The sequence below is a fragment of the Nanorana parkeri genome, unplaced genomic scaffold (assembly GCF_000935625.1).
Source record: "Nanorana parkeri isolate BGI_ZX_2015 unplaced genomic scaffold, ASM93562v1 scaffold373, whole genome shotgun sequence".
Classification (NCBI taxonomy): domain Eukaryota; kingdom Metazoa; phylum Chordata; class Amphibia; order Anura; family Dicroglossidae; genus Nanorana; species Nanorana parkeri.
In genome coordinates this window covers 453,118-479,451 of record NW_017306641.1, presented here as the reverse complement: position 1 = coordinate 479,451, position 26,334 = coordinate 453,118, and the positions used below count along the sequence as shown (strand labels likewise).

The window sequence follows — 26,334 nt, the reverse complement described above, 5'->3', positions numbered from 1 at the left end:
CCCCTCTCGCACAAGTGTGTCAATGCCTCTTCTATTGCTAACACATGCTCCTCCTCCTTCTCCGCCCCTGGGCGTGTCCGCTGTGCCCCTCTTGGAGGTGTCGTACACGTGCTTCTGCCCACACCCTGTACCGCCCCCTGAGCCAGCTACGCCCCTCGCCCTGCTGTCAGCAACATGCTACTCCTCCCCTGCCCCCGCCCCTTGTGTATGTCAGCACTGCCTGTCTTCCTGTCGGTCTCCGCGGTGATCTCGCGATACTCGGGCCGTGTTTATGTGAGTGTGCCTCCGCTCTGTAGCTGACTCGGCCTGTCAGCGGGAGCTTGTAGCATACATGCTGGCCGGGCCTGCGCCTCCGGGGAGCGGCGCTCACTGACGCCTCTCCGGCCCGCAACTCAGCCATGGCGTCCGACAGCGACACGGAGGAGTTCTTCGATGCCACAGAGGATGTGACTCTGTCCTGCTCTCCTGTAGTGTGAGTGTCACTGGGTGCCGTATGTTCCATGTGGATGTGTTATACCCGCATAGTGCCGGGGCTGTGTCCGGGGACAGTGCTGGGTGTGGGGGGTGTGTCCCTGGAAGTGTCCCTCATCTCCAGGACTCCACAACCCTCCACGACCCGCCTCTGTGCTGACATGTCATCCCCTTCTATAGTCTATGGAGAGACCCAGCTGATCAGCATTCAATGGGGGACACAGTGTAAAGACATGAGGGGGGTTGTACATTGTCCCCAGCCCTGATGTGTACATTGTCCCCAGCCCTGATGTGTACATTGTCCCCAGCCCTGATGTGTACATTGTCCCCAGCCCTGATGTGTACATTGTCCCAATAGCTCTTTTGTCCCCAGACAAGTCCTTAGCCCTGATGTGTGCATTGTGTCCCCCAGACAGGTCCTCAGCCCTGATGGTGCATTGTGTCCCCAGCCAGGTCCTCAGCCCTGATGGTGCATTGTGTCCCCAGCCAGGTCCTCAGCCCTGATGGTGCATTGTGTCCCCAGCCAGGTCCTCAGCCCTGATGGTGCATTGTGTCCCCAGCCAGGTCCTCAGCCCTGATGGTGCATTGTGTCCCCAGCCAGGTCCTCAGCCCTGATGGTGCATTGTGTCCCCAGCCAGGTCCTCAGCCCTGATGGTGCATTGTGTCCCCAGCCAGGTCCTCAGCCCTGATGGTGCATTGTGTCCCCAGCCAGGTCCTCAGCCCTGATGGTGCATTGTGTCCCCAGCCAGGTCCTCAGCCCTGATGGTGCATTGTGTCCCCAGCCAGGTCCTCAGCCCTGATGGTGCATTGTGTCCCCAGCCAGGTCCTCAGCCCTGATGGTGCATTGTGTCCCCAGCCAGGTCCTCAGCCCTGATGGTGCATTGTGTCCCCAGCCAGGTCCTCAGCCCTGATGGTGCATTGTGTCCCCAGCCAGGTCCTCAGCCCTGATGGTGCATTGTGTCCCCAGCCAGGTCCTCAGCCCTGATGGTGCATTGTGTCCCCAGCCAGGTCCTCAGCCCTGATGGTGCATTGTGTCCCCAGCCAGGTCCTCAGCCCTGATGGTGCATTGTGTCCCCAGCCAGGTCCTCAGCCCTGATGGTGCATTGTGTCCCCAGCCAGGTCCTCAGCCCTGATGGTGCATTGTGTCCCCAGCCAGGTCCTCAGCCCTGATGGTGCATTGTGTCCCCAGCCAGGTCCTCAGCCCTGATGGTGCATTGTGTCCCCAGCCAGGTCCTCAGCCCTGATGGTGCATTGTGTCCCCAGCCAGGTCCTCAGCCCTGATGGTGCATTGTGTCCCCAGCCAGGTCCTCAGCCCTGATGGTGCATTGTGTCCCCAGCCAGGTCCTCAGCCCTGATGGTGCATTGTGTCCCCAGCCAGGTCCTCAGCCCTGATGGTGCATTGTGTCCCCAGCCAGGTCCTCAGCCCTGATGGTGCATTGTGTCCCCAGCCAGGTCCTCAGCCCTGATGGTGCATTGTGTCCCCAGCCAGGTCCTCAGCCCTGATGGTGCATTGTGTCCCCAGCCAGGTCCTCAGCCCTGATGGTGCATTGTGTCCCCAGCCAGGTCCTCAGCCCTGATGGTGCATTGTGTCCCCAGCCAGGTCCTCAGCCCTGATGGTGCATTGTGTCCCCAGCCAGGTCCTCAGCCCTGATGGTGCATTGTGTCCCCAGCCAGGTCCTCAGCCCTGATGGTGCATTGTGTCCCCAGCCCTGATGTGTACATTGTCCCAATAGCTCTTTTGTCCCCAGACAAGTCCTTAGCCCTGATGTGTGCATGGTGTCCTCAGCCCTGTTGTGTGCATTGTGTCCTTAGCCCGGATGTGTGCATTGTGTCCCCAGACAGGTCCTCAGCCCGTATGTGTGCATTGTGTCCTCAGCCCGGATGTGTGCATTGTGTCCCCAGACAGGTCCTCAGCCCTGATGTGTGCATTGTGTCCTCAGCCCGGATGTGTGCATTGTGTCCCCAGACAGGTCCTCAGGCCGGATGTGTGCATTGTGTCCTCAGGCCGGATGTGTGCATTGTGTCCTCAGGCCGGATGTGTGCATTGTGTCCTCAGGCCGGATGTGTGCATTGTGTCCTCAGGCCGGATGTGTGCATTGTCCCAGTACCCTATTGGACCCCTCCAACTTCTTCTCCTGATCTTCCATAAAGCATCTTTATAATGCCTGTTGCATATGGCGCAGTGCACCTGGCCTCCCACTCTCTCCTTCTACTTGTCTGTCAGCCTTTAATTAGGAAATCCTATTCTCTGCCTTCCATGTGTTTTGTCTTTACTTTTGTTGTTGTTTTCCTATCTCAGTAGGTCACATAATGCAGCCGTCACTCCGATGTCCTCTTTATTTTGTTAGTAGAAGCACTGTTTTTTTTGTTTTTGTTTTCCAAACTTGTGTGCATAGAAATTGTGGGTCATAGGTGGTCTGTGGTTTTTCCATTGCATTGTCTCAGCATGAAAGACTTCCTTGTCACATGATGACATACTGGGGCAATGCAGCTTGTCAGTCAGCCATTGGATGTTGTGTCTGTAGTCTGTGTGAACAGCAGCATAGACCAGAATGGGCTGCAGTTCGGATGCTGCATCTCAGCTCAAGCTGACCATGTTCAAAACATTAATTTTTGGAACGTTTTGCTTTTCTAATAGTTGATGTGGTCAAATTGACAATCATTTTTGACTATAGTGATGAAAAAAATCCAAGTAGTAGGATGGAATAGTTTTCTCAAAGTGAATGTGTTGGTTTTCTCTTTTTTTTTGTTCTGGGGAACGCCATTTATTTCCAAAATCACATGTTAAAATTTAACGAAACTTCATTTTTTTTTTTGTCAAGTCACTTATGGAATGTAGAAATGTTTTGACCATATTTTTCATATGAATGCTCTAGGGTGCAACTAATGATTATTTCCATAATCCTTTAGTTGGTCAAGTATTTCTTTTTTAAAAATCGGATTAAAAAAAATTAAATACCATCCGTAATTCAAAATAAAATACACAAATGCAGTGTTACAAAGTTTACTACAGAATAAAACTGCATGCACGATTTTTGTCAATCGCACTGCGCTGGAAAGTACGGCATTGCCGTACCGTGCGTTCCAGTGCAACCGATCACACTGTGGGTGGAAGGTGCGTTTGGGGTGCCATTGCAATGAATGGCACCACAACAGAATTTGTCAGGCTGAAACCAAAAATGACTTTTTTTCTATCTAATATTTTTTTAATAATTCTTTAGCCAGCCTGCTATGGACCATTTTAAATTGCATTAGCCAATAGCACCCTTAAGTGCCCATTCGCACCACATCCAGACCAGATTGTTTCCAGACACCAAATGTATGCTATTTTTGGCCTCTGTTCACACCAGCGCACTACGTTCCAGACCAGACCAGAAAAATACTGCTTGTCCTATTTTGTCTTTTCTGGAATGCACTGGAACACATAAAAACACATAAAAAATGCATACAAACCTGTAAGACCATTTTAAGGCTTTTCCCCATAGTTCTCCTTAGGGTAACGGGAGGACACAAACTAGCGTCCTCCCGTCACCCTAGGCTCAGTATACTGCGAGCTATAGCTCGCGGTATACTGAGATGCTGAAGCGGATCCTGACAATTATGTCTGGATCCGCCCAGCTCCGTGACTGACAGCTGGCTCTGCCTATCTAGAGGCAGAGCCAGCTGTACCCGCCCCCCTCCTCGTCCGTTCCGCCAGTCAGCGCTGGTGGATCGGAGGGGGGAATCCAGCCCCTGCCCTGTCACGGCTCTCTGCGAAGGCCGGTATGTGTTCGCTCACCTCCCGATCTACTGAGCCGACCTGTGACAGTCTCATTGTCACAGGTCGGCTAGAACTATGAGGTGAGTGAAAAGCACTCGCCTCATAGTTCTCCTCGCGTTAAAAACACGGCAAAAACGCAATGCACTGCGTTCCATATCTGGTCTGGAAAATGGTGTGAACATGCCCCTATCCTCACAGAGGAATTCTTGAGACTCATGATAGGCCTCAGGGCTAGTTCACACCAGATGCAGTTGTGATACAGTCTGTTCCGTTTTGCAGCTGCATCAAAAACTCATCACAATGCTTTCCTATATTATTTCTTGTGCTCTGTTCACACCAGTGCAGTCCGTTCCGATGCAGCCAGAAAAAATATCTGCTTGCCCTATTTTAGCTGCAGACAGAACAGATTAAAACGCATCGGAATGCACCTGAAATCCCATTATAAGCAACCATGCGTTTTTGATGCAGTTCTGGTGTGAACTAGCCCTCAGTTGCAGGTGTGAACGGGGCCATAATAATGTACAAATAATTCACATTTATTAATACAGAAAAATAGAGCAAAGATTTGACCAATTACGATAAAGACGAAAGGGAAGCCCAGCCTTACAGTGCAAGTTTAGTTTCAGGCCCCTTTGACACCCTCTGAGGAGGAGATGATCCGTGCACGGATGAGACTGTTGAGACATTTGTGTCCATGCAGTTTTTTTTTTCTTTATCTTGCGGTGGAGGAAAAAGCTGCCATTACAAGACCCTTGTTAGTGTTCGGGCAGCCGGATCAAATTGTACAGACATCCGGTTATCCCCGATCCGGCACACTCAGGTCCGGCCAAATAGACCTCTGATCCAATCGTTTTTCAGGACCTGACCAGAGGTGAGGGTAACTGGATGTGAGCAGACGCCCGTCCATTTAGATTTGCCTGGCCATAGATGAGCATTGGGCTTCTAAACAAGTCCATCTGGAAAAAACTGACTGGCAGACCTGATGAGAAAGCCCTTGGGGTGGGGCGGGATTAGAAGACCTATTGCTGTCTGTCACCATTTTGGGAGATTCAATCTCTTTATTTGTCCTGGTGTCGCGTGAAAGTGAAAAAACCCCAAATTTTCTGGTGTCATCAGAATGGGAATAGATGGGAAATCTTCCAATGGGACACTAGATCCTGCTGACCACCAAGGATTTCCCTCTCTAAGAGCCACAATAGGAACTGAGAGGAAATCCCTCCAAACGGGAAGTGAAGGGATACCTCCCCAATGGGACCTAGATGGCAAAAAAAAAGCTGACAGGGGTTGTAACCTTCCTTCACTTTATCCAGAACAAAAAAGTTTTGGCTTCAGTTAAAAATAATTAAGATTTAAAACTAGAGAATCACTGAGACACCAGAAATTAGGCTGAAATGGGAAAGTGTTTTATTAATCACTCGCATCTGAACAGACGATCACCCGCACTCCACAGGATGAATGCGTGAACCGTTTTCGTTTGTTTGTATTCAAATTGCCTCACGTGTCATTAAGCCAACGTTCCGGGGCTGCACAGGGTCCTCCTTCAGGGTGACATAGTGAATCACTGAAACACAATGACTGGATCCATTGTACTATACATATATAATGTCATTATGGTAGTCAGAATTGGAATGATGTATCCACTAGTTGTACAGGTTTTTAGGGCCCTTTCACACCATAACGCCTAGCACACGCTATGGCACAACACAATGCAGCGCTCGCTAGTCTGTTGCGTTCCCATTCTTTCTGAATACATATCTCCTGGAGGTAATGCACTAGTGTGTGTTGCTGGGCATTGGAAAAACAAAACAAGACATGCACTATGAATGGCAACGCACCAGTCTACCTATTGCATTAGCACGTGAAAAACGCATGGGGACCGTGCCTTTAGCGCAACCTTTATGGTGTGAATGACCTGTAAAGGTTGGGTTTTTCCTTTGGTCATCTTTGTAACTGATACATTTTTTGTTGTATAATTGCAGAAGAATTTGAGGATTGCTGAATAAATCTATCTATTGGGTCACCCAGAATATATCCTTATGGTCGGGATTACAAACATTAAAATATTGCTGCAGATTTAAAACTTTTGAAAATGGCTTTTGAAATTACGTTAACACATTAAAGTTTTGTTGTCAGTAGAAACGCGTTCATTGGTTCTAAACGTAAACCTATTGCTAATTTTGAGCAACTTTAAAAATGGAAAAACTGTAAAGGGAGAGTTTACCTTTAATGAGAAACCACATGGTCCTGTAATGTGATTGGCTGAGGTGACAGGAGGGCAGACACTTTACAGGAAAAGTTGGATTTGCATGTAACATCAATGCCTAGATGAACCGACTGCTTGCACTGAAGGTAACCTCGGCTTTTGCATTTAAAAAAAAAAAAATTATTTGGTCAGTTTGAACTACCAAACTGACCAAAGTGGAGGGTATAATATGAAAAGAAAGACTTGGAAAAGTTATGGTGGGGGTGGGGACAAAGTTCTTTATTGCTAAGGTCATGTTTTTTACTATGCCCTTAGTGTATGTAGGGTGTAATATGGAACATGGTCACATACCCCCCTCTCTCCTACCTAAATCCTGGGGCAGGCTGCTGTCATTTGTTGGATTTGGCACGGCTGTGTGGGTGGAACAGGATCTGTAAAAAGAGAGACTAAGCCCTCAATCACACGGGTAACGGCCGGCCTGTACAGATTCGTGCACGGCCGTATTGGGCTGCTCCCGGGAAGGACAGGTGCTGTGTGTGATTGTATGCAGCAGCCTGTTCTTCTCTATGGGAGTATGCGGCCGTATGACCCCCTACGCTCACCCGAACTGCACATCCGTGCGGGTGTCCCTACTCTGACGCAGACGGGATCCATCTGACTATGGGTTAAATGATCCGTAGTACATGATATGTAGCCCTGTACCCCCTTTTCCACTTACAGAGCTAGGTTATTTTTCTTTTAAATATTCATGTAATTTTATTGGTAAAATTAGCTACCATTAGCTGTCTCATTTCCCTCGGCTTATATTCGGGTCAATACTTTTTCCCAGTTTTTTGTGGTAAAATTAGGTACCTCGGCTTATATTCGGGACGGCTTATACTCGAGTATATACGGTAATTACACGCAGCACCTGTGCACAGATCTGTACGGGCCGACTATTACTCGTGTGAATGAGGGCTAAGTAACGTGTTCGACTGCAGCCGAGGGACTCCTATTTCTCTCAACGTAGTACAAGTGCAGTGTCGTCCATTGACACTTCCTCTCGTCTCGTAACTGAAAGTCCATTCCTCCCCCAAGGACAAGCTGGGGGGAAGAGATTGCTGGAGCCTGAGCATTGCACCACTCGCCTAAAACCATATAAACGCCACTTAGTCCACATGTGCTGTTGGCTCAAGCTGGTTGATGACACCAGTCCTTGATATCTTGGGCACAGGAAGTGGGTGGAATGGCTGTTTGTTTTCACTATAGGAGCTATTAAAAAAAATCGTCACATAGCAAAAAAATTATCTTGCTTTGCTATCTGCTTTTCTATTGCCTGCTCTGTGCCAATTTCCAGCCGTGTTTGCACTCAAATCTTGGCCCGTGGGTTGAACAGCACAGGTACTTGTGGCTCCATAGGTTATTACAAGTTGCCTTTGATCCGATGGCCAACTAATCTATGGGAAATCTGTAATGGGTAGTCAAGAGGCTTGGTGAAGGGGCTGCAGAATAATGCAGCATTTCTGCATTTCACTGCACGATACTGCACATCACTGATGCGTTGCAGTATAAATATATTGCTTTCCAAGTGATTTGCGTATTCCTTGTGTAAAACAACCACCGGTCACCACATCTAATGTGAATGGGCACTAAAGGATAAATGTACGTTTGGGAAATGGCAATTATTATTTGTTTGTTGACCTCACCTGACCAAATGTATTCCACTCATCCAAGATGTATGCCTAACCCCACCCTTCTCTCGTGGTGTGCTGTACTGTGGAGATAGACTTGCAGAACAAAGCTTCATAGGTTTCAGTTTAATTTTGTGACCTGAACAAATGTTCAACTCATCACTTTACCAGGAAGACGGAACATCATTGAGGCGTAAAGGACACTCTGTATGCAGGTGGTGGCTTCCTCTGAGGTTCACCTATCTTTACTAATACTCATTTCCCCTTTACATGTGTAGTTCAATGTTTACACAGTATATGAAGCTACTAATCCTAGTTTGTACACTGAATTAGATGTTTATAAAGGTGAAGGGTCTGACTTGTGGTAGGGGCTGAGCCAGGGGACAGGCATTGGTTGGGCCATGAGCTCTGGCCCTTTAGAACGCAAGGGGAGGGGGCGAGCTTCTGTATTTCTGTTTTCCAAAAACGGCAGAAGTCAAAAGAAGTATACACCGAGATCTGCCATAATATTTGTAATGCACATCTGCATTGTCTGATGTAATATAAATGAATGCTGATGCAGCAGTTTATTTCCGGATCCCGTTCATGACTTTGAATATAAAATGAGCGTTTTAACTATTTTCCTACAAAACATGTTGTTTTTTGTCTGACATTTAAGGATGCTTCCTTTTTTGATAAATCAGTTTTGTCAGTCTATATATATTCTAAAGCTGTTTCATTCCTGGTTCCTCAGTAATAAAGTCAGTTCCACACTGCGTTCAGAAATTAGTGTTGCAGGCTCTTTTACCTTGGCCAGTTTCTATATCCATTGTACAGCGCTGTGTAAGGCAGCTTCCACATTAATGGAGTTGTAAACGATCACTGAGGCGGTGGACACTCGAGGGACCACCTCATACAAGTCTTGGGGCTCACTGTGTAGGTGCGGGCACCGGTAAAGAAGATGAAAATAAAGCCAAGGTTCAGAGCAGATCTTTTCTGTCGTATGCAAACACTCGGGTTCCATCTGTGGTAGCAAATGATCGACCATGCTTCATGGTAGAGATAGAGATTTCGGTCTTGCATGGTGCTTTCTTTTTGTCTTTTACACATATCTGACCGAGAGCTTTAGTTTTTGTTACAAGTCCATTATTATCTCATAGGTGTTGTAAAACATCAGTGTGGTCTTTTTATAAATGTCTAATGAGCTTCTGAAGCTCTGAAGAAGGGGTTTTAACCCCTGAAATGCGTTAGCTGTTTAAGCCCTGATTTACCGGCTTCCGTGGCTAACAGGTTGCTCACTCTCCGTGAACACTGTTGGGGAGTCGCATGCAGAAGTTTGGTCCACTCCCATGTGAGTAGATTACACTAGATGTAGGTGTTGCCTTTTTACAGTGTCCTTGGATGTTTAACCACTTGCTGACCGGGGTATTTACACCCCCTTCCTGTCAAGGAGATTTTTCAGTGTTCAGCGCAGCAGTACTTTGACGTTTATTCTGTCATGCATGCTGTACTGAAATTAATTTTATACCATTTTTTGGGGGATAGATAGAGCTTTCTTTTGGTGGTATTTACTCACCACTGGGGTTTTTATTTTTTACTGTATAAGAAAAAAAGTACCGAAATATTTAAAAAAAACAAAGTTTTTCCCTTTATTATTTTAGGAAACATTTATTTTTACCCAATTACTTGGTAAAATATAAAAGACGGGGTCACGTCGGGTAAATAGACACCAAACTTGTCAAGCCTTAAAATTGCGCGCGCCCGCGAAATAGCAAAAAACGACCATAGCTAAAATTGGCCATAGGCGACGCTTTAAAAGATTTTTACCGCTCATCAGTTTAGTGTTATCAGTGATTAATGGGCCGATGATTGCTCTCACTGCGACGTTCATGGCGATATGTAACATGTGCGGCATAATTGGACCAATCGTTGTTTTTGCGTGTAGGTGCATCTAACGCATTTTTGCACATCTATGTGGGGGAGGGGGACTTAAAAAAAATAATGTGTGTTTTTGTTTTATGTGTGTAAATTTAATTTATTTTTGTGAGCAATTTTTTTTTTACACTTTTTTGTTATCACGTAGGCTGCTAAGAAGTACCCTATGTGACATGTCCCCTTTATGGAGACATCAGGGGTCTCTAAGACCCCTAATGTCACCTAGGGACCCGAGAGAAGCTGATGAAGCACAGGTCTGCTTCATCAGCTTCTCTCCGGTTTCTGTACCGGACAGTGACACAAGAATGCGCAAGTGATGTAATATACATCACTTCCTGCATTCAGAGACCGGGAGGAGAGCGGAGGGAGATTGTGTACAGAGTCACATCGCCCGGGATGGATGGACGCCTGAAATCGCGGGGCGGCGGGGACAGCAATGGCGAGAAGAGGTAAGGAGGGGGGCGCACCCTGACTTGCATCATACAAGCGATCTTTACAGACGCCAGACCGCTTGTATGTAAACGGGCATCGCTGGCCGTTTAAAATCCAGGGGGCGCGCGCGATCAGGAGTGGGCACGAAGGACGTCTAAAGATGCCCACCCGCATCCAGGAGATTCACGTCCGTAAGTGAAGCCAATCTTTACTCTTTATACTCCTTGCTTATATCAGATCAATTTCAGTAATCGGCAATCTAGTTAGTTTTAAAGGAGTTCACAAACTATTATCACACAGATGTAGTTTTGCATGGTTGTGAACACGTTGACTCACCTTGAGGCTACATTCACACTGTATGGGTTTAAGTGCGTTTTAAAATGGTTTTCTAAATGCATCTAATGATTTGCAATGGATCTATTCACACCTTCTTTTATCTGCAGTCAGTTTAGCTGAGTTCAGAAATCAATAGAACTCGGGTGTGTCCAGGAATTGATTTGAACTTCTAAATGCACCAAAGCGAAACGTAAGAGGCGTTTATTTGCGGAAATCTCATTGTCTACTTCAAAGGACAGCTGCCTCTTAACGCATGTGTGAAAATGCGTGTCATTTTAAGCATCTAGAAGCATGAAAAAGCATCTAGCCTGACAGATTTTGCAGACAGATCTCTGCATAAAAACGTAAGTGGCAATTGTGGAAAAAAAGCCTAAGGCTTCTTATGACTCTGCAGAAAATTATCCTCCACAGAATTCCTGATTCTAACAAAAAACCCCAACGGATGGTGTCAGTCTCCCCTTTAGAAGTTGTCAGCCGATGTTGCTACTGCTCCTCTGCATCCAAAAAGGATTGAGCAAGCTAAACGGGAGCATTACCATCTGGTACTAGATGTAGGGGTTAGGAAGAGGACGATGATGATGATGATGATGATAATAATACTTACATAGCCCTGACAATGTATGCATTGCTTTACACACGGTACATTTACATCAGTCCCTACCCTCAAGGAGCTTACAATCTAAGTCCCTATTGCACACACATACAAGGTCAATTTAGACAGGAGCCAATTAACTTTCTAGCATGTCTTTGGAGAATAGGAGGAAACCCGCACAAGTAGAACATGCAAACTGCTTTCAGATAGTGCCCTGACCTGGAGACCCCGAGGGCTGCTAGGCAGAAGTGCTAGCCACTGTGCTGCCAAAACCCAACGAGGGTATCAATTGGTGATACCAACCCCAGTTGACAAAAATAAGCATCATTGTCATTGGAAGAGTTGGTACTGCATGGGGATAAAGTAATTTAAAATATGGTCACATAAATATTAAAGTCGTGTATTTTTGTTTTTGGACATGTTGGCTACATTTTGCAGGCCTAGTCTAGTCTAAGTAGAGAGCAAAGGAAAGCCACGTCCATGCTCCCATGAAGGAGGGTAGCTAAGGAACCTTTTTATTTTGCACATGATGGGCAGTGGTTAGCTTTTCTCAACGCAGAAGTAGTCTTAGAACAGCAGTTCACTCCCAGAAATGTTTTTGGTGAAATTGACTCTGCTCATTTCACGCTACAGAATATTTACATATACGTTTGCTGTGTTTTTTTTGGGGTTTTTTTTTTCTCTTTTCTTTGTCATACTGACGAAAGGATTGCATCCCACATTGAGCAGAGATGTTCTCAATCAGGACTATTTGTGGTTCTGGGTATTCTCTTTGTGTTGTGCCAGTGTTTTTATTCCATTGTGCTCACTTCAGATATAGCTTCAATTAATATTTCATGGGAGTGGTGCAGTGCTCTGGAGACTTCATTTGGCTTGTAGCCTGCGTAGTCTTTATTGTGCAGCAAATATCTTTTTGACCGGTGAATAGAGTTGTTCAGCTTATCTGATAGAAATGTGAAAACTTCACAGTAGGATTTCAGCAGGTAGTGTTTTTTTTTGTTTGAACCCCATTTTACAGAACCTCTGACTTTATTTATCAAAGACTCCTAACATGAAAGTTAGAATAGAGTGCCACTTGGTCACTGTCACTGAGTGGAATGACATTGCAATGCTCTTGTGTTTCTGAAGGTTAGAAATGACATTGGCACCAATTCATGAAGCTATAACATGTTATTTTATATAACTATTTGATATTTTTAAATCTAATTGGTCTTCTTGCTTGGTAAACTCAGCCAATTGTATAGCCCCAGAGTGTTTTACAGATCTTATAGTGGACCTTTCAATAACTATTCAAGGATGCAACATCCCAATATGCAGCACTAGTGTCATTCAAAAATAAATTTGTACCTTTCTTAATTAAATGCAGTCACCAGCTCCCAGGCATAATCTCTTGACGTAGTATTAAAGTGATATTTAAAAAGAGAACTATGGTGTAAGTGTTTTTCCCCATAGTTCTCTTTAGGGTCACAGGAGGACATGTACTAAGCTCTCCCATGACCCAGAGCTCAGTATAGAGCGGGCTATTGACAGTGTTTTCCTGAGAGCGCCGCAGCCGGGACGTATCACGACAATGCTGTCGAGATCCACCCAGCTGTGTGAGTGACAGCTGGCTCTGCCTATCTTGAGGAAGAGCCAGCTGTACCCGCCCCCTCCCCAGTCGTTCCTCCACTCAGCGCTGGGGAATCCCTGCGGGGAAATGACTGACAGTCACCGCTCTCTGCAGGGAGAGGATCGGGAAGCGAACGTATCGGCTGCATGTTTCTGCTTGCTTTCCCGATCAGTAGAGCCGACCTGTGACGGCTTCTCTGTCACAGGTTGGCTCTAACTATGAGGATGAGTGGAAATCACTCCTCATAGTTTTCCTTTTTTAAGTCTAAAGGGTTTTAAGCTACTCAAAATGCTGATTAAATCACTTCAAATGGATTCTGCTCCTTGATATTGAAAAGTTTGTTTCCTGCAGAATCGGTTAATCCATTGAGCACTGGTCCTGACTTCCTAGGGTGGCTACTTTCTCAAGCAGAGTGCTCTGCAGTGAAAACTGTGTGTGTCATCATAAACACGCAGACACAACAAATCAAGCTACTCCCCTCCCCTGGACCCCTTTCCTCCCTCCCTCCATCCTTCTACAAGCTAGTAGATTAACAATTGCTGGAGACTGTGCTGTCTCTTGTGATCTTTTACTGGACAGTCAGTTTAGGGAAGCTGAGCTGAGAGACTTGGAACCAGCTGTTCAGAAACATGACGACTGTAAGTGCCTGCTCAGAAATATAAAGAAATACTTTGCTGGGCAATGTATATTTGTTCTGGATTTATTATATGAATGCAGATCAAACACATATACATTGCCCAGCAATGTGTTTCTTTACATACAGCTGGCTCCAACTCTCTCCGCTTCCCTGAACTTCCTGTCCGGTACACGATCACAAGGGAGAGCACAATCTCCAGCAATTGTTCATCTACTAGCTTGTAGAAGGGAGGGGAGGGGGCAGGGGTGAAGCTTGATTTGCTGTGTCCGTGTGTTCAGGCAAATTTGGGGGGGAAGGTGAAGGGGGTTTCTATGTGACCATGTTACATCCTGAATATAGGTGCAACATAGAAATATATGGTCTTAAAGGTAAATGTAACCTCTAATCCAGGAAGCCGCTGCTGGCCTTGGATGACCCCTTAATAAAGATGGCACAGGCCTTACTAAAAGAAAGCATTATGAAGGGTGCAGTACTGTGATCTCTTTGAGTGGCATTAAATACATGTACACATTATGTATCATGGTTGTATTTAACATGTTGTGTTTGGTTTTTACCTCTAGAGTCTAGGAAGTAAGTTTGCATTTTGCTGTGACTGATGAACCCGTAGATAATTTTATTTCTGCATGTCATTTTAGACTTTGCAGACTATGCTTTTTCTAATTGGTATGTATAATCCTTGTGTTTCTACAGTGGGGCAAAAAAGTATTTAGTCAGCCATCAATTGTGTAAGTTCTCCCACTTAAAAAGATGAGAGAGGCCTGTAATTGGCATCATAGGTAGACCTCAACTATGAGAGACAAAATGAGAAAACAAATCCAGACAAATCACATTGGCTGATTTTGGAACGAATTTATTTGCATATTATGGTGGAAAATAAGTATTTGGTCAATATCAAAAGGTCATCTCAATACTTTGTTATATATCCTTTGTTGGCAGTGACAAAGGTCAAACGTGTCCTGTACGTCTTCACAAGGTTGGCACACACTGTTGCTGGTATGTTGGCCCATTCCTCCATGCAGATCTCCTCTAGAGCAGTGATGTTTTGGGGCTGTCGCTGGGCAACACGGACTTTCAACTCCCTCCAAAGGTTTTCTATGGGGTTGAGATCTGGAGACTGGCTAGGCCACTCCAGGACCTTGAAATGCTTCTTACGAAGCCACTCCTTCGTTGCCCGGGCGGTATGTTTGGGATCATTGTCATGTTGAAAGACCCAGCCACGTTTCATCTTCAATGCCCTTGCTGATGGAAGGAGGTTTGCACTCAAAGTCTGTGCAGACTAATGAGTGCAGGACAGAGGGGCCTCTTAAAGAAGAAGGTACAGGTCTGTGAGAGCCAGAACTCTTGCTTGTTTGTAGGTGAGCAAATACTTATTTTCCACCATAATTTGCAAATAAATTCGTTCCAAATCAGCCAATGTGATTTGTCTGGATTTGTCTTCTCATTTTGTCTCTCATAGTTGAGGTCTACCTATGATGCCAATTACAGGCATCTCTCATCTTTTTAAGTGGGAGAACTTACACAAATGGTGGCTGACTAAATACTTTTTTGCCCAACTGTATATGCAGGATGTCCTGAAGAAGGTGTAGTGCAATGCTCTAGCGGGAGGGTGAAGTACAATGCAATGCTCTAGCTGGGGGTTATCTCTAAGCTCTGCTACGTAGCTGTTGGCAGCAAAGTCGTTAAGTAGCAGGTTTGGCTCTAAGATGCGTCTCGTATCCTGCTTGTGTAGGCGTAGTTCCAGTCCCATGCCTTGCCAGAATAGATAGTGTAAGATCGATGTAGAATTGGAGCTGTCAAAGCAAGCATATGACAGCATGTTCTCTGGTGCCGCTTGCAGTTGCTTTGTCACTTTCCTGTTGCTGGCTAATGTGCGACTCTTGCAATGTATGACTGTCCCTTGTCTCTGCTCACTCCAATATTTTCCAAGCATCAATGCTTATTTCTGAAGACGGTGACTGAAGCTTGACTGAAGAAAGTTCTGCCACTGGCGTACATTCTATTCCATTATTGAAGCGATTGCATCTTGCCGAAGGTGAAGCCGCTTTTGTATTGCCATCTCTCATGCTTTTCTTCCAGGTCCTGCAGAACATTTTATGAGGGGAATTTTATTTTAAAAAACTGGAGCAGCTGTGCATGACAAGTTACCAATCAGCTTCTCTTTCATTTTCAAATTTAAGCCTGCCCATACACCTTGCGATCATCGGACGACACTTTGCATCTGATGACCGAACCGTCGTACAATTTTCGGACGGCGGCCCCATTCTGCCCCGATAATCGCAAGGTTGGATCAGCGGGAATTAGAAGAAAGCACCTGGACGTGTGCACTGCGCATGTGCAGCGTAGATCGTACAAATTTTGATGCACGGAAATGCCACCAACCTTGCGAAAATTGTACGATCGAAGTTTTCTAACCTGCTGGTAAGTCAAAAGTCGATCAATTGTACGGTATTTTTGCGGTTGTACACTGGCCACCAACCGAACGAATGTCGGACAAAAACGCGATTGCATATGAAAATCGGCCGATATTCGTAAGGTGTGTGGGCAGCTTTGACTGAACAAACTGAAAAGAGAAGCTGATTGGTTGCCATTCACAGCTGCTCCAGTTTTGATAAATTCCCCCTATGCATAGAGAATCCGGATTCTTCTGCCTGGGCTATTTGCCTGTGCACTGCTCTCATCCGATTACAAAAAATTCTGGTCAAAACTGCACTTGGACACGGACGCAGACATTTTGGGGTAGCATATAATGAAAGTATTCTATCGACAACCACAGAAAATGTTGTGCAGTGGCAATCGCTTGGCATTTTTTAGTTCAATCCACCAGGGATGGTATTCTGACTCCGATCGTTGTGATAGCGAAATATATCCCTTGCTGAGACCTCTATGCCTGGCCTGTATAAGCAGATATACTCACTGCGGATAATCCTCGTCAGATAGCTGAACTCGTCAATACCGATTCATTCAAAGGAGAATCCAGCCCCTCCCCTGTCACGGCAGAGAGCCGTGACCGGATCGAGAGGTGAGCGAACGCCGGTATGTGTTCGCTCACCTCCCGATCTACTGAGCCGACCTGTGACAGTCTCATTGTCACAGGTCGGCTAGAACTATGAGGTGAGTGAAAAGCACTCACCTCATAGTTCTCCTTTTAATACATAGGCTTTTTTCTATCAAATGTCTACATGTATGGCCTGCTTTATTCCAAGGCAACACTTCCTTTGGTTTGTCATGTAGTCTAGGGGTGTGGACATTAATACATAGGTTTGCCTCTATCACATTTCTACATATATGGCCTTCTTTGTTCCAAAAAAACCTCTTTTGGATTGTCATGTAGCCTAGGGGTGTGGACATTAATGTATATGCCGCACCTTTGCTTTCAAATGTCCAGAGTTGGAAACTTGGGACTGCTAATTTTCAGGCTTGGAACAGGAGACTTCTGGAGACCGTGTCTCCTGTAGAAATGGAATTTATAACAAATGCCATTGTAAGTGAAATGTACTGTAAGGGATCATTTGAAAATATTCATAGATGTCACATCAGACATGTATACCAGCAGACAGAGCTGCTCTATATGTCTCATGTGACATTTATAAACATTTTTATGTTCTTTTAAGTCCAAGCATTCCTAAAGAGATATAACATACAAGGGCATGTTGGATGATGAAGTGGAGTGTGTAGACTCCTGGAACGGGTTGGATTTTTTTAACCTGTTGATCTTTGATTTATAAAAAACATTTTTGACTCAATCGCTATTGTTGTGGCGACCCTTTGTTATTTTTTTCAGATTTTCCTAATGACCATTGTCGCCTTAAAGTGGAGACATTGTGCAGCCCTGCTAAGCGGGAAGCAAAGACTGCACATGCAATGAGCAAATATGTCTCCCCCATGTACATCTATATATTTACAAAAGAAAAAAAATATAATAAAAATAATTGTTTAATGATTTGTAAAGCTATTTCTTTTCTATGGTTGTGACTAGAGTGGCTTTGCACTGGACTGACTGGCGTCGGCATTAATTAGTGTGTCCACCTCGGCTCCATTCGGTAGATTGTTTGTAAGCACACATGAAAGTTGATTATTCTCTGTAAGTAAATGGATATGTTGTATAATGAATGATCGCCTACATTCAGTGTGTGCAGGTAATTGCTAATCATGAGCTGATCAGGTTTCTGATTTTATTATCCTTTTGCTGGCGAAAAGTTTAACGGAGGACATTTCCCTTTGGCCATTTGTGATGAATTCTTCGTACATACAGGTTGTGAAAAGGGTAATCTATAGAGGATGCTGGCCTTGATCTGTAAGTTATTGTTGATCGTAATATTCCTTTTTTAAGTCCACGCGCAAAATGCCCCTTGCCATGAGAACATTAATTAAACAACCCTGTCTTCACACAATTGCTTTCACAACACTCTTCCTATGCACATTGTGCTTATTTTATGCATATTGTATACAAGTAAAAGCCTCCCTTGTGTAGACCTCCCAAAAGCCTGCAACCCCTGCTGGGAGTCTCCATCTTAAAGTGACATTAAACCCTCAGATTTTTTAACATAAACCAATACTGTAATGTGTGCCTTACTGTAATCCATGGTTGTTTCCCTTCTCTTTGCTGCTCTTCCTTTTAAATCCTCATGTCTTCTCATGCTTTGCCTCAAAATCTCTTAGTAATCAAGGGTGGGGCCCCTATACATAGGCTGGCTGTATTAGAAGGCTGGCTGACCTGTTTGCCATCTAGAACCATTAGGTTTGTGCTGCATGACATAATCTCACCAGAAAAGGAATGCACTGCAGAGAAAATCTGCTAGCTGCAGTTTTAGGCTAAAGCAGTCCTTTGTGTGTATTCCTGAAGGGCCAAAAATAATGTCCAAGGCCAGGGCCAAGTCATACTAAAAATTCCTTTAATACCTCAGTGTATAGTTTAGGTTGCCATAACTTTAATGTATTTATGTAAAACAAACAACAAAAGGTTTAGCGGGAACTTTCACCTTGGCTTGCGCAATGTTGCAATTAAAGTGTCTGAGATATAAGTGATGTACTTTTTCTTGGGTGCAGTCACACGTAAAACTGGTTGCGTCTTCCATATGCAAATGTTCATACTTGAAGTATTGTATATCCTTGATGCCATTTCATTTTTATCCTGCTTATGTAGGATACTTTTTCTTTATTAGTACTAATGTCTTGTGTCTTGTGGCCCGTTGACACATCTAACACATCTAGTGGTGACCTGCATTGCAGTGCTCTAGGTCACCGCAGGGGCACACAGAAAATAGTTGTTTTCTATGTTTCCCATTCACACCACAACACAAAAAACATTTCTCCAGGGGTGATTATGAGGAAGAAATACATGATTCTCAGTCCCATCTGGCTGCTAGACTGGGCCCCACAGCCTCTTTTCCCCCAGGCTCCAGCAGTCAAAGGACCCGTGACATCATCAGGTCTATTACAGATGTACTGGATGTGAAAATGCAGAGGGACATTCCACAACTGGAGCGGAGGGTAGGGAGAGGTGAGCGGCTGTTGCCACAAGGCAGAGGATCTGGTGAGTATTTCTTCTCGCCCCAGAGAAAAAACAAGTGGTTAACCCTTGCAGTGTGGGAGTAGCCCCACTGGAAGGGTTATTTTAATTTTTCTACAAGCTGGAGTTATATGGAACCCTTCATTGTAGTCACCTGAAGACCTCTTTAGGTCCAGAGTCTTCTCAAACCAGAGATCTGCCATTAAAACATTGGTGAGATCTGGCATGGTAATGCTGTCTGAACATAACCCTATTACTTATGGAAAGGTGCTCCTTTCGGGTTGGACCTCAGTCTGCCAATCAGGACACAAGGCTTACACTGTTGTGAAGTGGAGACACCACCATGTTATTACATAGGAAAGTATAGAGCATATGTGATGTCACATCAAACCCACATGGAGGGTTGTGTCCATTCCTGGTTACAGGAGAATTACATGTTCACAGCAACGAGTCCTATACGTCTAATCCCCCAAAAAAGTCACCCGCACTCCAAGGCCCAGTGTGTTGAGCGTCTCCTTTTTATTCAGACGTTATGCAAACATGGTGGCACAGTAAAAAAAAAACAAGCAACGTTTCGGGATTGAACATGGTCTCTTCATCAAGCAAGCTGAAGAAATCTGCTACCAAGGTCTAGTAAAGTGTTCTCTTCATTGCAGAAGCCTTTTAAAGTTGTTTTATGCGTGGTAAAAATGCATTATGGGGCTCTGATTAGTTTTATGGCCTATGGTCAAAATTTGGTACCAGGTGCATTTTGGAAACCCTGTAAAAGCAAAAGTAATGTACTCTCTGCGCAGCTGCTTTGTGCTGTTTTTATTACACTTTTAGCCTGCGTTCATACCTGAGCGACAAGAAATATGTGCTTTTTCAGCGTGTTTTGTGTAGCACATTTTTTGCGTATCTTTACGCGCGCAAAACACGCATACATACAGTCACGCATTTTAATAAGCAGATTGTGACTCAGGGATTTGAATGGACAGACACCTGTAAAAATATGCGCAAAACACTAGTTTTTGAGAGTTTCCATTGAAGTCTATGGGGACAAGAAGCTCATGTACTTTCTTCAAGTGACGGGCGTTTTGCCACACGGTGCATGATGCTTGGATGTGATCATGGTCATAGAAATGAATGGGAATTTTTGTGGGGGCATTTTTTTCTCTTTCTTTTAGCAGAAAAGGCGCTACAAAATGCTTGTGGGAATGAGGGCTGAAGGAAGCATTCAAAGGCTTGTGAAGAAATGGTAACAGGCTTTTTCTGGACAGTAGTTTACAATTTGCAGCAAGCAAACTGCTGAGTAAAGTGCAGGGCTAAATATACTTGCAGCCTGTGCTAGAGAACATCCTGCAGCAACAGTGAACCTATACCCCTTATTTATACACAAGTACTTGGAGTGCATAATTATTTTTTATTGTCTTTTATGTAACTGATTTTATTTCATTTTACTGAAGTATGGCTTTGAAATTCACTTGTGCCCAGGCTATAGACCTTTCAAGTATTTACTAGAGGTGCACCGAAATGAAAATGTCAAAAATTAAACCGAAATAAAACAAGTCAGGCAGAAACGGAAAATGTTGTTGTTTTTTATTTTAACTTTTTCACACAAAAAAAATTATTTTATTTTTATATAATATTTATTTTTTTAATACAATGTTTTTATTTTTTACTTTTTAGGTGCTTTGGGGGAAATTTTGGGGGGTCTAAACAGACCCCTGATATTTCCCTTTTAAAATAGAAAAAGAGATTGAGGACACAGAGTCCTCATTCTCTTTTTCTGTTTCCCTGTTATAAATTAACAGAAATCCTCTGTACTGAGTGTTCCTGTTCATTGATAACATGAGAACAGACTATGTTTCCTATAACCACAATCATGAATGAACAGGAGGGGATGTAGATCACTTACCATTCATTCATAATTGAGGATATAGTGACCATACTCTGTCCTCCAATTATTTACAAACACTCAGCGATCACTGAGCGATTGTACGATTCTCCTTCCTAACTCACTGTCACAGGAGACGGAGCGGTGCAAGAGGAGAGCTCAGCGGGGGCTGTCTCCGCCCACGCTGCTCTCCTCTGATCTGTGACAGGAGGCTGAGTGGTGCGGGGAGGAGAGACGCTAGCCGCTCACAGCGCTCCTCCCGCAGCGCTCGGCTGCCTGTGACAGTTTCTCTCCTTACTGCTGGGACACAGCAGTACCCAGCAGGAAGGAGAGAAAGAATGGATGCACCGCCGTATCGGCCAGAATTATGCATTATGCCAAAAGTACCATTTTCGGCCGATATGTTTCAGTGGCTGATATATCGGTGTATGCCTAGTATTTACATACGCTTAATAAACAGTAAAGGTGATTTTAAAAAAAAGCCTGCACTAACCTCTGTACCTGCGGGCATAGTAGAGAAATTGGTTCTCAAAGTTCACAACAGAGGCACAGAAACCAGAACTCCTCTCCGCTTATCTTCTTTAGCAGCAGAAACATGGCTGCCTTCCACATTTTCTAATGTAAACAAACAATTACAGGGTTATTTATAAAAGGGTGAAGTGTTTGGAGAAGACAGGCGAAGTGAACAGTCAAGGCCAAAATAGCTGCTTTGGAAAAATTCTCCAACTCAGCTCACTTTCTAGTTCAGCTATGGTGTCCTAGATTGTTCACTTCTCCTAGATTGTTCACTTCTCCTGCCTTCTCCAAACTCTTCACCCTTTTGTAAATAACCCTGTAGGTGTTGTAGGGGATCATGCGCACGGGCCTATGATTTTATGTAGGATGCCAGCAAGATCCTTTGTAAAATTGTGTCTGTACATTGCGCTTATAATGTCTGTGATAACATTTACATGTGTACAAGGTATAGCGCAAATGGTCCCTATTGGTTGCCAGCACTCGAGGCGGGAAGGAGTCATGACACTGTATGCATGTTAACATTGCCACAAACATTTACATATGTACAGTGTAAGAACTAGGGATGCAGATTTTGTATGACAAGAGTGGGCAGTAGCACCAGGAAGCAAAATGAGAGGCTTATGGAAACGAGCTCCATGGAATTTTATAATGGCCAGGTGACGTTAAATTGAGAGGTCTATATGTTCTACAGCGAAGCTATTAGGACTAGCATAGGGGGAGCAATAGTAGCTGAATTATTCATTAAGGTATTACGCTCTGTTATCCCCATCCTGACTTTAGTACTACAGTCGCCGACCTAGAACAAGAATGTGGCCAATACACTGTTGGGATGCTTGCTATACTCATCCATGTTCCAGATCAGTGACTCTCCAGTTGGTGCAGGAAATGGAGAAAAGCATCTTTTGGAGCTTGCACCTTCAAAAATGAGTCCGGGCTGGAAGTTCTCATATTGCTGTCTTACTGGGGTTACTTTCAGCATAGAAGCTTGGAACGTCAGGCTATGCTGTGATCTCATTTGCAATCATTGGGCTGTTTATTTGTGTAGAGTGCCCCTTTAAATAGAATGTTAGTAGCCGTTAGAATCTGCATTTGCTGGCTTTTCTTGTATGATCTGGTGGTGGCAGATGCTCACGTTTGTACATTGAGTACAGACAAATTGATTACAGTTTATCAGCACCTCATCTGCTCAATAACGTCCGAGGGCAGAAACCAATAAAATCTCCGTAGTGATACAGCGGTGAAAGGCAATCTGCATATTATTGCTGAACATGTTCGGTCATTGATACCACCTCGAGAAATTGGAGCCACTGAGCCCTTGTTTATGTAGGCAGACTGTATGGTTCATTAGACAGAGCAGAATGCTGCAGATTGTCACACCGTCTTCCAGCCCCCTTCCTGGCATTGTCATTTCTTTTATACCTTTCCAGTGCTATTTTTGCATCAGAACCTCCATCAGCTGACATCCAAAGAATCATAAGATGGTTAACCCTCTGCTGGTAGAAGCTGTCCTGGTTCAGTGCAGATTAATATTGTAAGGTGCAGTCCTGCCATAGTTATGAAATGGGACAGGTAATTCAGCAAACACTACAGCTGTGATCAAATCCGGAATCCATTTACCTCTTAAAGTGCACTCTGTGTGATGCATAGAGGACTTCACAGGGTAACTTGGAGTGTGCTTCCTCCATCCTGTGCTATCTACTTCTCCTGGTGCTTCCTGTATTCCTACAAAGCATGTTTTTTTGTTTTGTTTGTTTTTCAATTGTACCGCAATTGATGCATTTTTTTCTTTCTTTTTGCTTAAAATGGTATTTCAGGTGTGCTCCAGTCCGTTTGCATGAGTTTTGATGCGTTCCGATGCAGCTAAAATAGAGCAAGCAGTATGTTTTTCTGACTGCATCAGAACGGACTGCACTGGTGTGAACAGAGCACCAGAAATCTCATAGGAAAGCATTGTGATGTATTTTGGCTACAGCAGCCAAACTGAACGGACTGCATCACAACTGCATCTGGTGTGAACTAGATTTTTCAAGTTTTAATTTCCTATTTGAATTAGTCTTTTATAAAGAGATTTCTCAACATAGGTCTCCAGAGGGTCACGCTGTCTGCTACTCTTGACAAGTATTGCAAATAATGATTTTTGTCTGGGCCCGACCCTACCTATTCCTACGTTGTTCCTAGTAATTTGGACTTCTATGAACATAAATTCAGCAGAGTCTGCTTTACCCAAAGTACCGGCCCTTCCTCTCTGTCTGAGGTTTACTGGGCAGGGTATTACAAAAGCTTGGTAAAAACAAGGGTTTCTGATACCGAGTATTTGGGTGAGTAGTGGTCCCAATGCCTATCCTGGTACTGGAACTTCTGCTATCGGGAAGCCGGGCGGTGAGTCAATAGACGCTGCCCATTTTCCTGATTGGCCAGTAAAGACTCGCCCCCTGACTTCCAGATTGGCCAGGAAGCAGACTCTGTGCTCCCTTGTCACTAGGGAGCAAGCAGTTGGCCTCCTGGCCAATCAGGAAGCTGGCCCATTTGTAATAACATGCCACCTGGCTTCCTGATTGGTTGGGAAGCTGGCCAATCAGGAAGCCAGGAGGAGAGTCATTAAACACCCCCCTTCCCCGGATTCCTGATTGGCCAGAAAGCCGACTCCGTGCTTTCTCCACTTGGTGACGAGGGCGCATGGTGACGGCTAATCGGGAAGCCGGGTGGCGAGTCACTGCGCACCGCCCGGCTTCCTTAGTGTGTCGGCGAGTATGGGGGGGAAAAAAATTGCTACTCCGTACTAGATACCGAAAAACCGCTATCGGTGCATCCCTAGTAAAGACACAGATTCACATACATATACTTGTTGTATTTGTTTTTAGTTCTGCAAAGAAAGGGGATAGATTAGAGCTCCTGTCGCCTTTTGACTGCTATCTGACCACCTATAAAACCATAATTTAAAGGGTAAGTCTACTTGCCCAAGTGAATTTGGGAAACTGGAATTAACCCCCTCCAATCTGTCCCCTCCACAAGTATGGGTGTACCCCATACGGCTGTGTAGCGCAGCGCTTCACCATGGATTTAGATTTTTACTCGCAAATGGTGAGCACTCATTGGTCAGTGCGTTCACCTGACCACGCTGACCAATAAGAAGTGCTTCTCAGCTTGCATTGTTTATGGCCTGTCACTTAGGAACACTTGTTTGTAAGGTACCAATGCCGTGCACCTCTCCCTTGGAGCTTGTGTGATGTGGAGTTGTTTAAGAGTAACTCCCGAGGGTTAATGCTCCAAGTCTGATTAATGAAAGTTGGTGGCATTTATGAATAATTGAACAGCATACTCTCAACTAATAGTTTTTATTTTCATTGCAGTATGGATCTGAAGTAACATAATAAGATAAAAGATTAACATCATAATATATTTTTAGATCTGGATGTGCTTTCCTGAAAGCTGCTTCAGAAGCCGTGCCATTGTTTTCTGTCATTTCATCTTTGTGTTGAATTGATTATTCTATTATTGTCTCTATGGATTCAGTAAGCTAATACAATTTTGGATTTCCATGTAAAATGAACTGTTTATTGTGGGCGCAGTGCAGGAAGGGATTTCACTAGTTTCTTGTAAACTGATGGGCTGCAACATGTAGATGTACAGTCTGCCTAGACATGCCCTCTTGATGAAACATCACGTACAGGGCCCCCCCCCCAACCATCTTGTCTGTACTGTAGCTATAATGTCTTCATTATATTGCAACGCTGCACAAACTGTTTTGTAATTTTAAGCTTTCGGTCAAAGTTTTTGTTGCCTGTCATAAAGTGGGCATGCAGAGCATTTCTGTGATTTAATTTGTTCCCTGGACTCTAGCAGAAGGCCCACCCCCAGCGATTTTTCTGCTCTCATGCACCAGCAGTAAGTCAGTACTTCTGAGTGTAAGAAACCTTCAGGCCCATTCACCACTGCGCTATGGTAATGCTCCCCAAACTTGGTGCATCGACAATTTTTGAACCATTGTGGTGCGTTGGTCGTCCAGTCATTTGAGCACAAAGCACATTAACCCAGCATGTAAATGCACCACAGCAATCTGTGCTGGTTTAATTGGGCTCTAAGGCTGATTTCAGATGGGATCTTGCCTCTGCTGGCTGCTCAGCAGTGACAGAATCACTTAGGCTTTTATGCACAAAACGTACAAACCCATAAATTTTATTGTAACTTGTTCACACCTGCGAGGCATGAAAATTCACATCACGCAAAAAAGTACAAATGCAGTATTCTGGGCAACCTCTGTGCGTTCTGGCCATAGTAGTAGCCGCAAATGTGCGGAAACCACATACATGGTAAAATGGGCGCGGTTTTGTGGAAAGCCGCGCTGCAATCAAAATGCTGATGTGTGAAGGGAGTCCAAGGCTGGCCATACACCTATAAAAAAAATTTCCGTTCAACCTGCTGGCTGAACGAAAGCAATTTCATGTGATTTCTCCAACACAATCGGCGTGTCGATCGAGGAATCGCCGCTCTTTGCATTGTATTCTGATAGGTGCCGCCGGCACCTGTCAGCATAACCGATCAGTGCAGGCAGCTCATTGGCTGCCAGCTCTGATCGATCAAACATTTTCCAGAGGGCTCATTGATCAGCTGATCGAGGCATGCCGGCTGAAAGGGAGCCTACAGTCCAACACACTGCGCAAATTTTTGCTGGTACATTAACCAGTTGACATCCGCGGTGTTAAACCCCCTTCCCATCCAGGCCATTTTTCAGTATTCAGCGCTGCGGTACTTTGACTGACATTTATTCCGTCATGCAGCGCTGTACTGAAATGAATTTTATACCCTTTT

At 44.7% G+C, this 26,334-nt stretch overlaps 1 protein-coding gene across 1 annotated transcript in view; it reads left to right on the top strand.

Annotated features, from left to right (window-relative positions):
- Positions 1-201: 201 nt before the first annotated feature.
- WDR44 (WD repeat domain 44) overlaps positions 202-26,334 on the top strand; it is an 87,755-nt gene continuing 61,622 nt past the window's right edge. Inside the window, exon 1 of the mRNA XM_018558998.1 lies at positions 202-472. Within this exon, the coding sequence (XP_018414500.1) occupies positions 399-472 (74 nt within the window). The 5' untranslated portion in view covers positions 202-398. The remainder of the gene's footprint in view (positions 473-26,334) is intronic.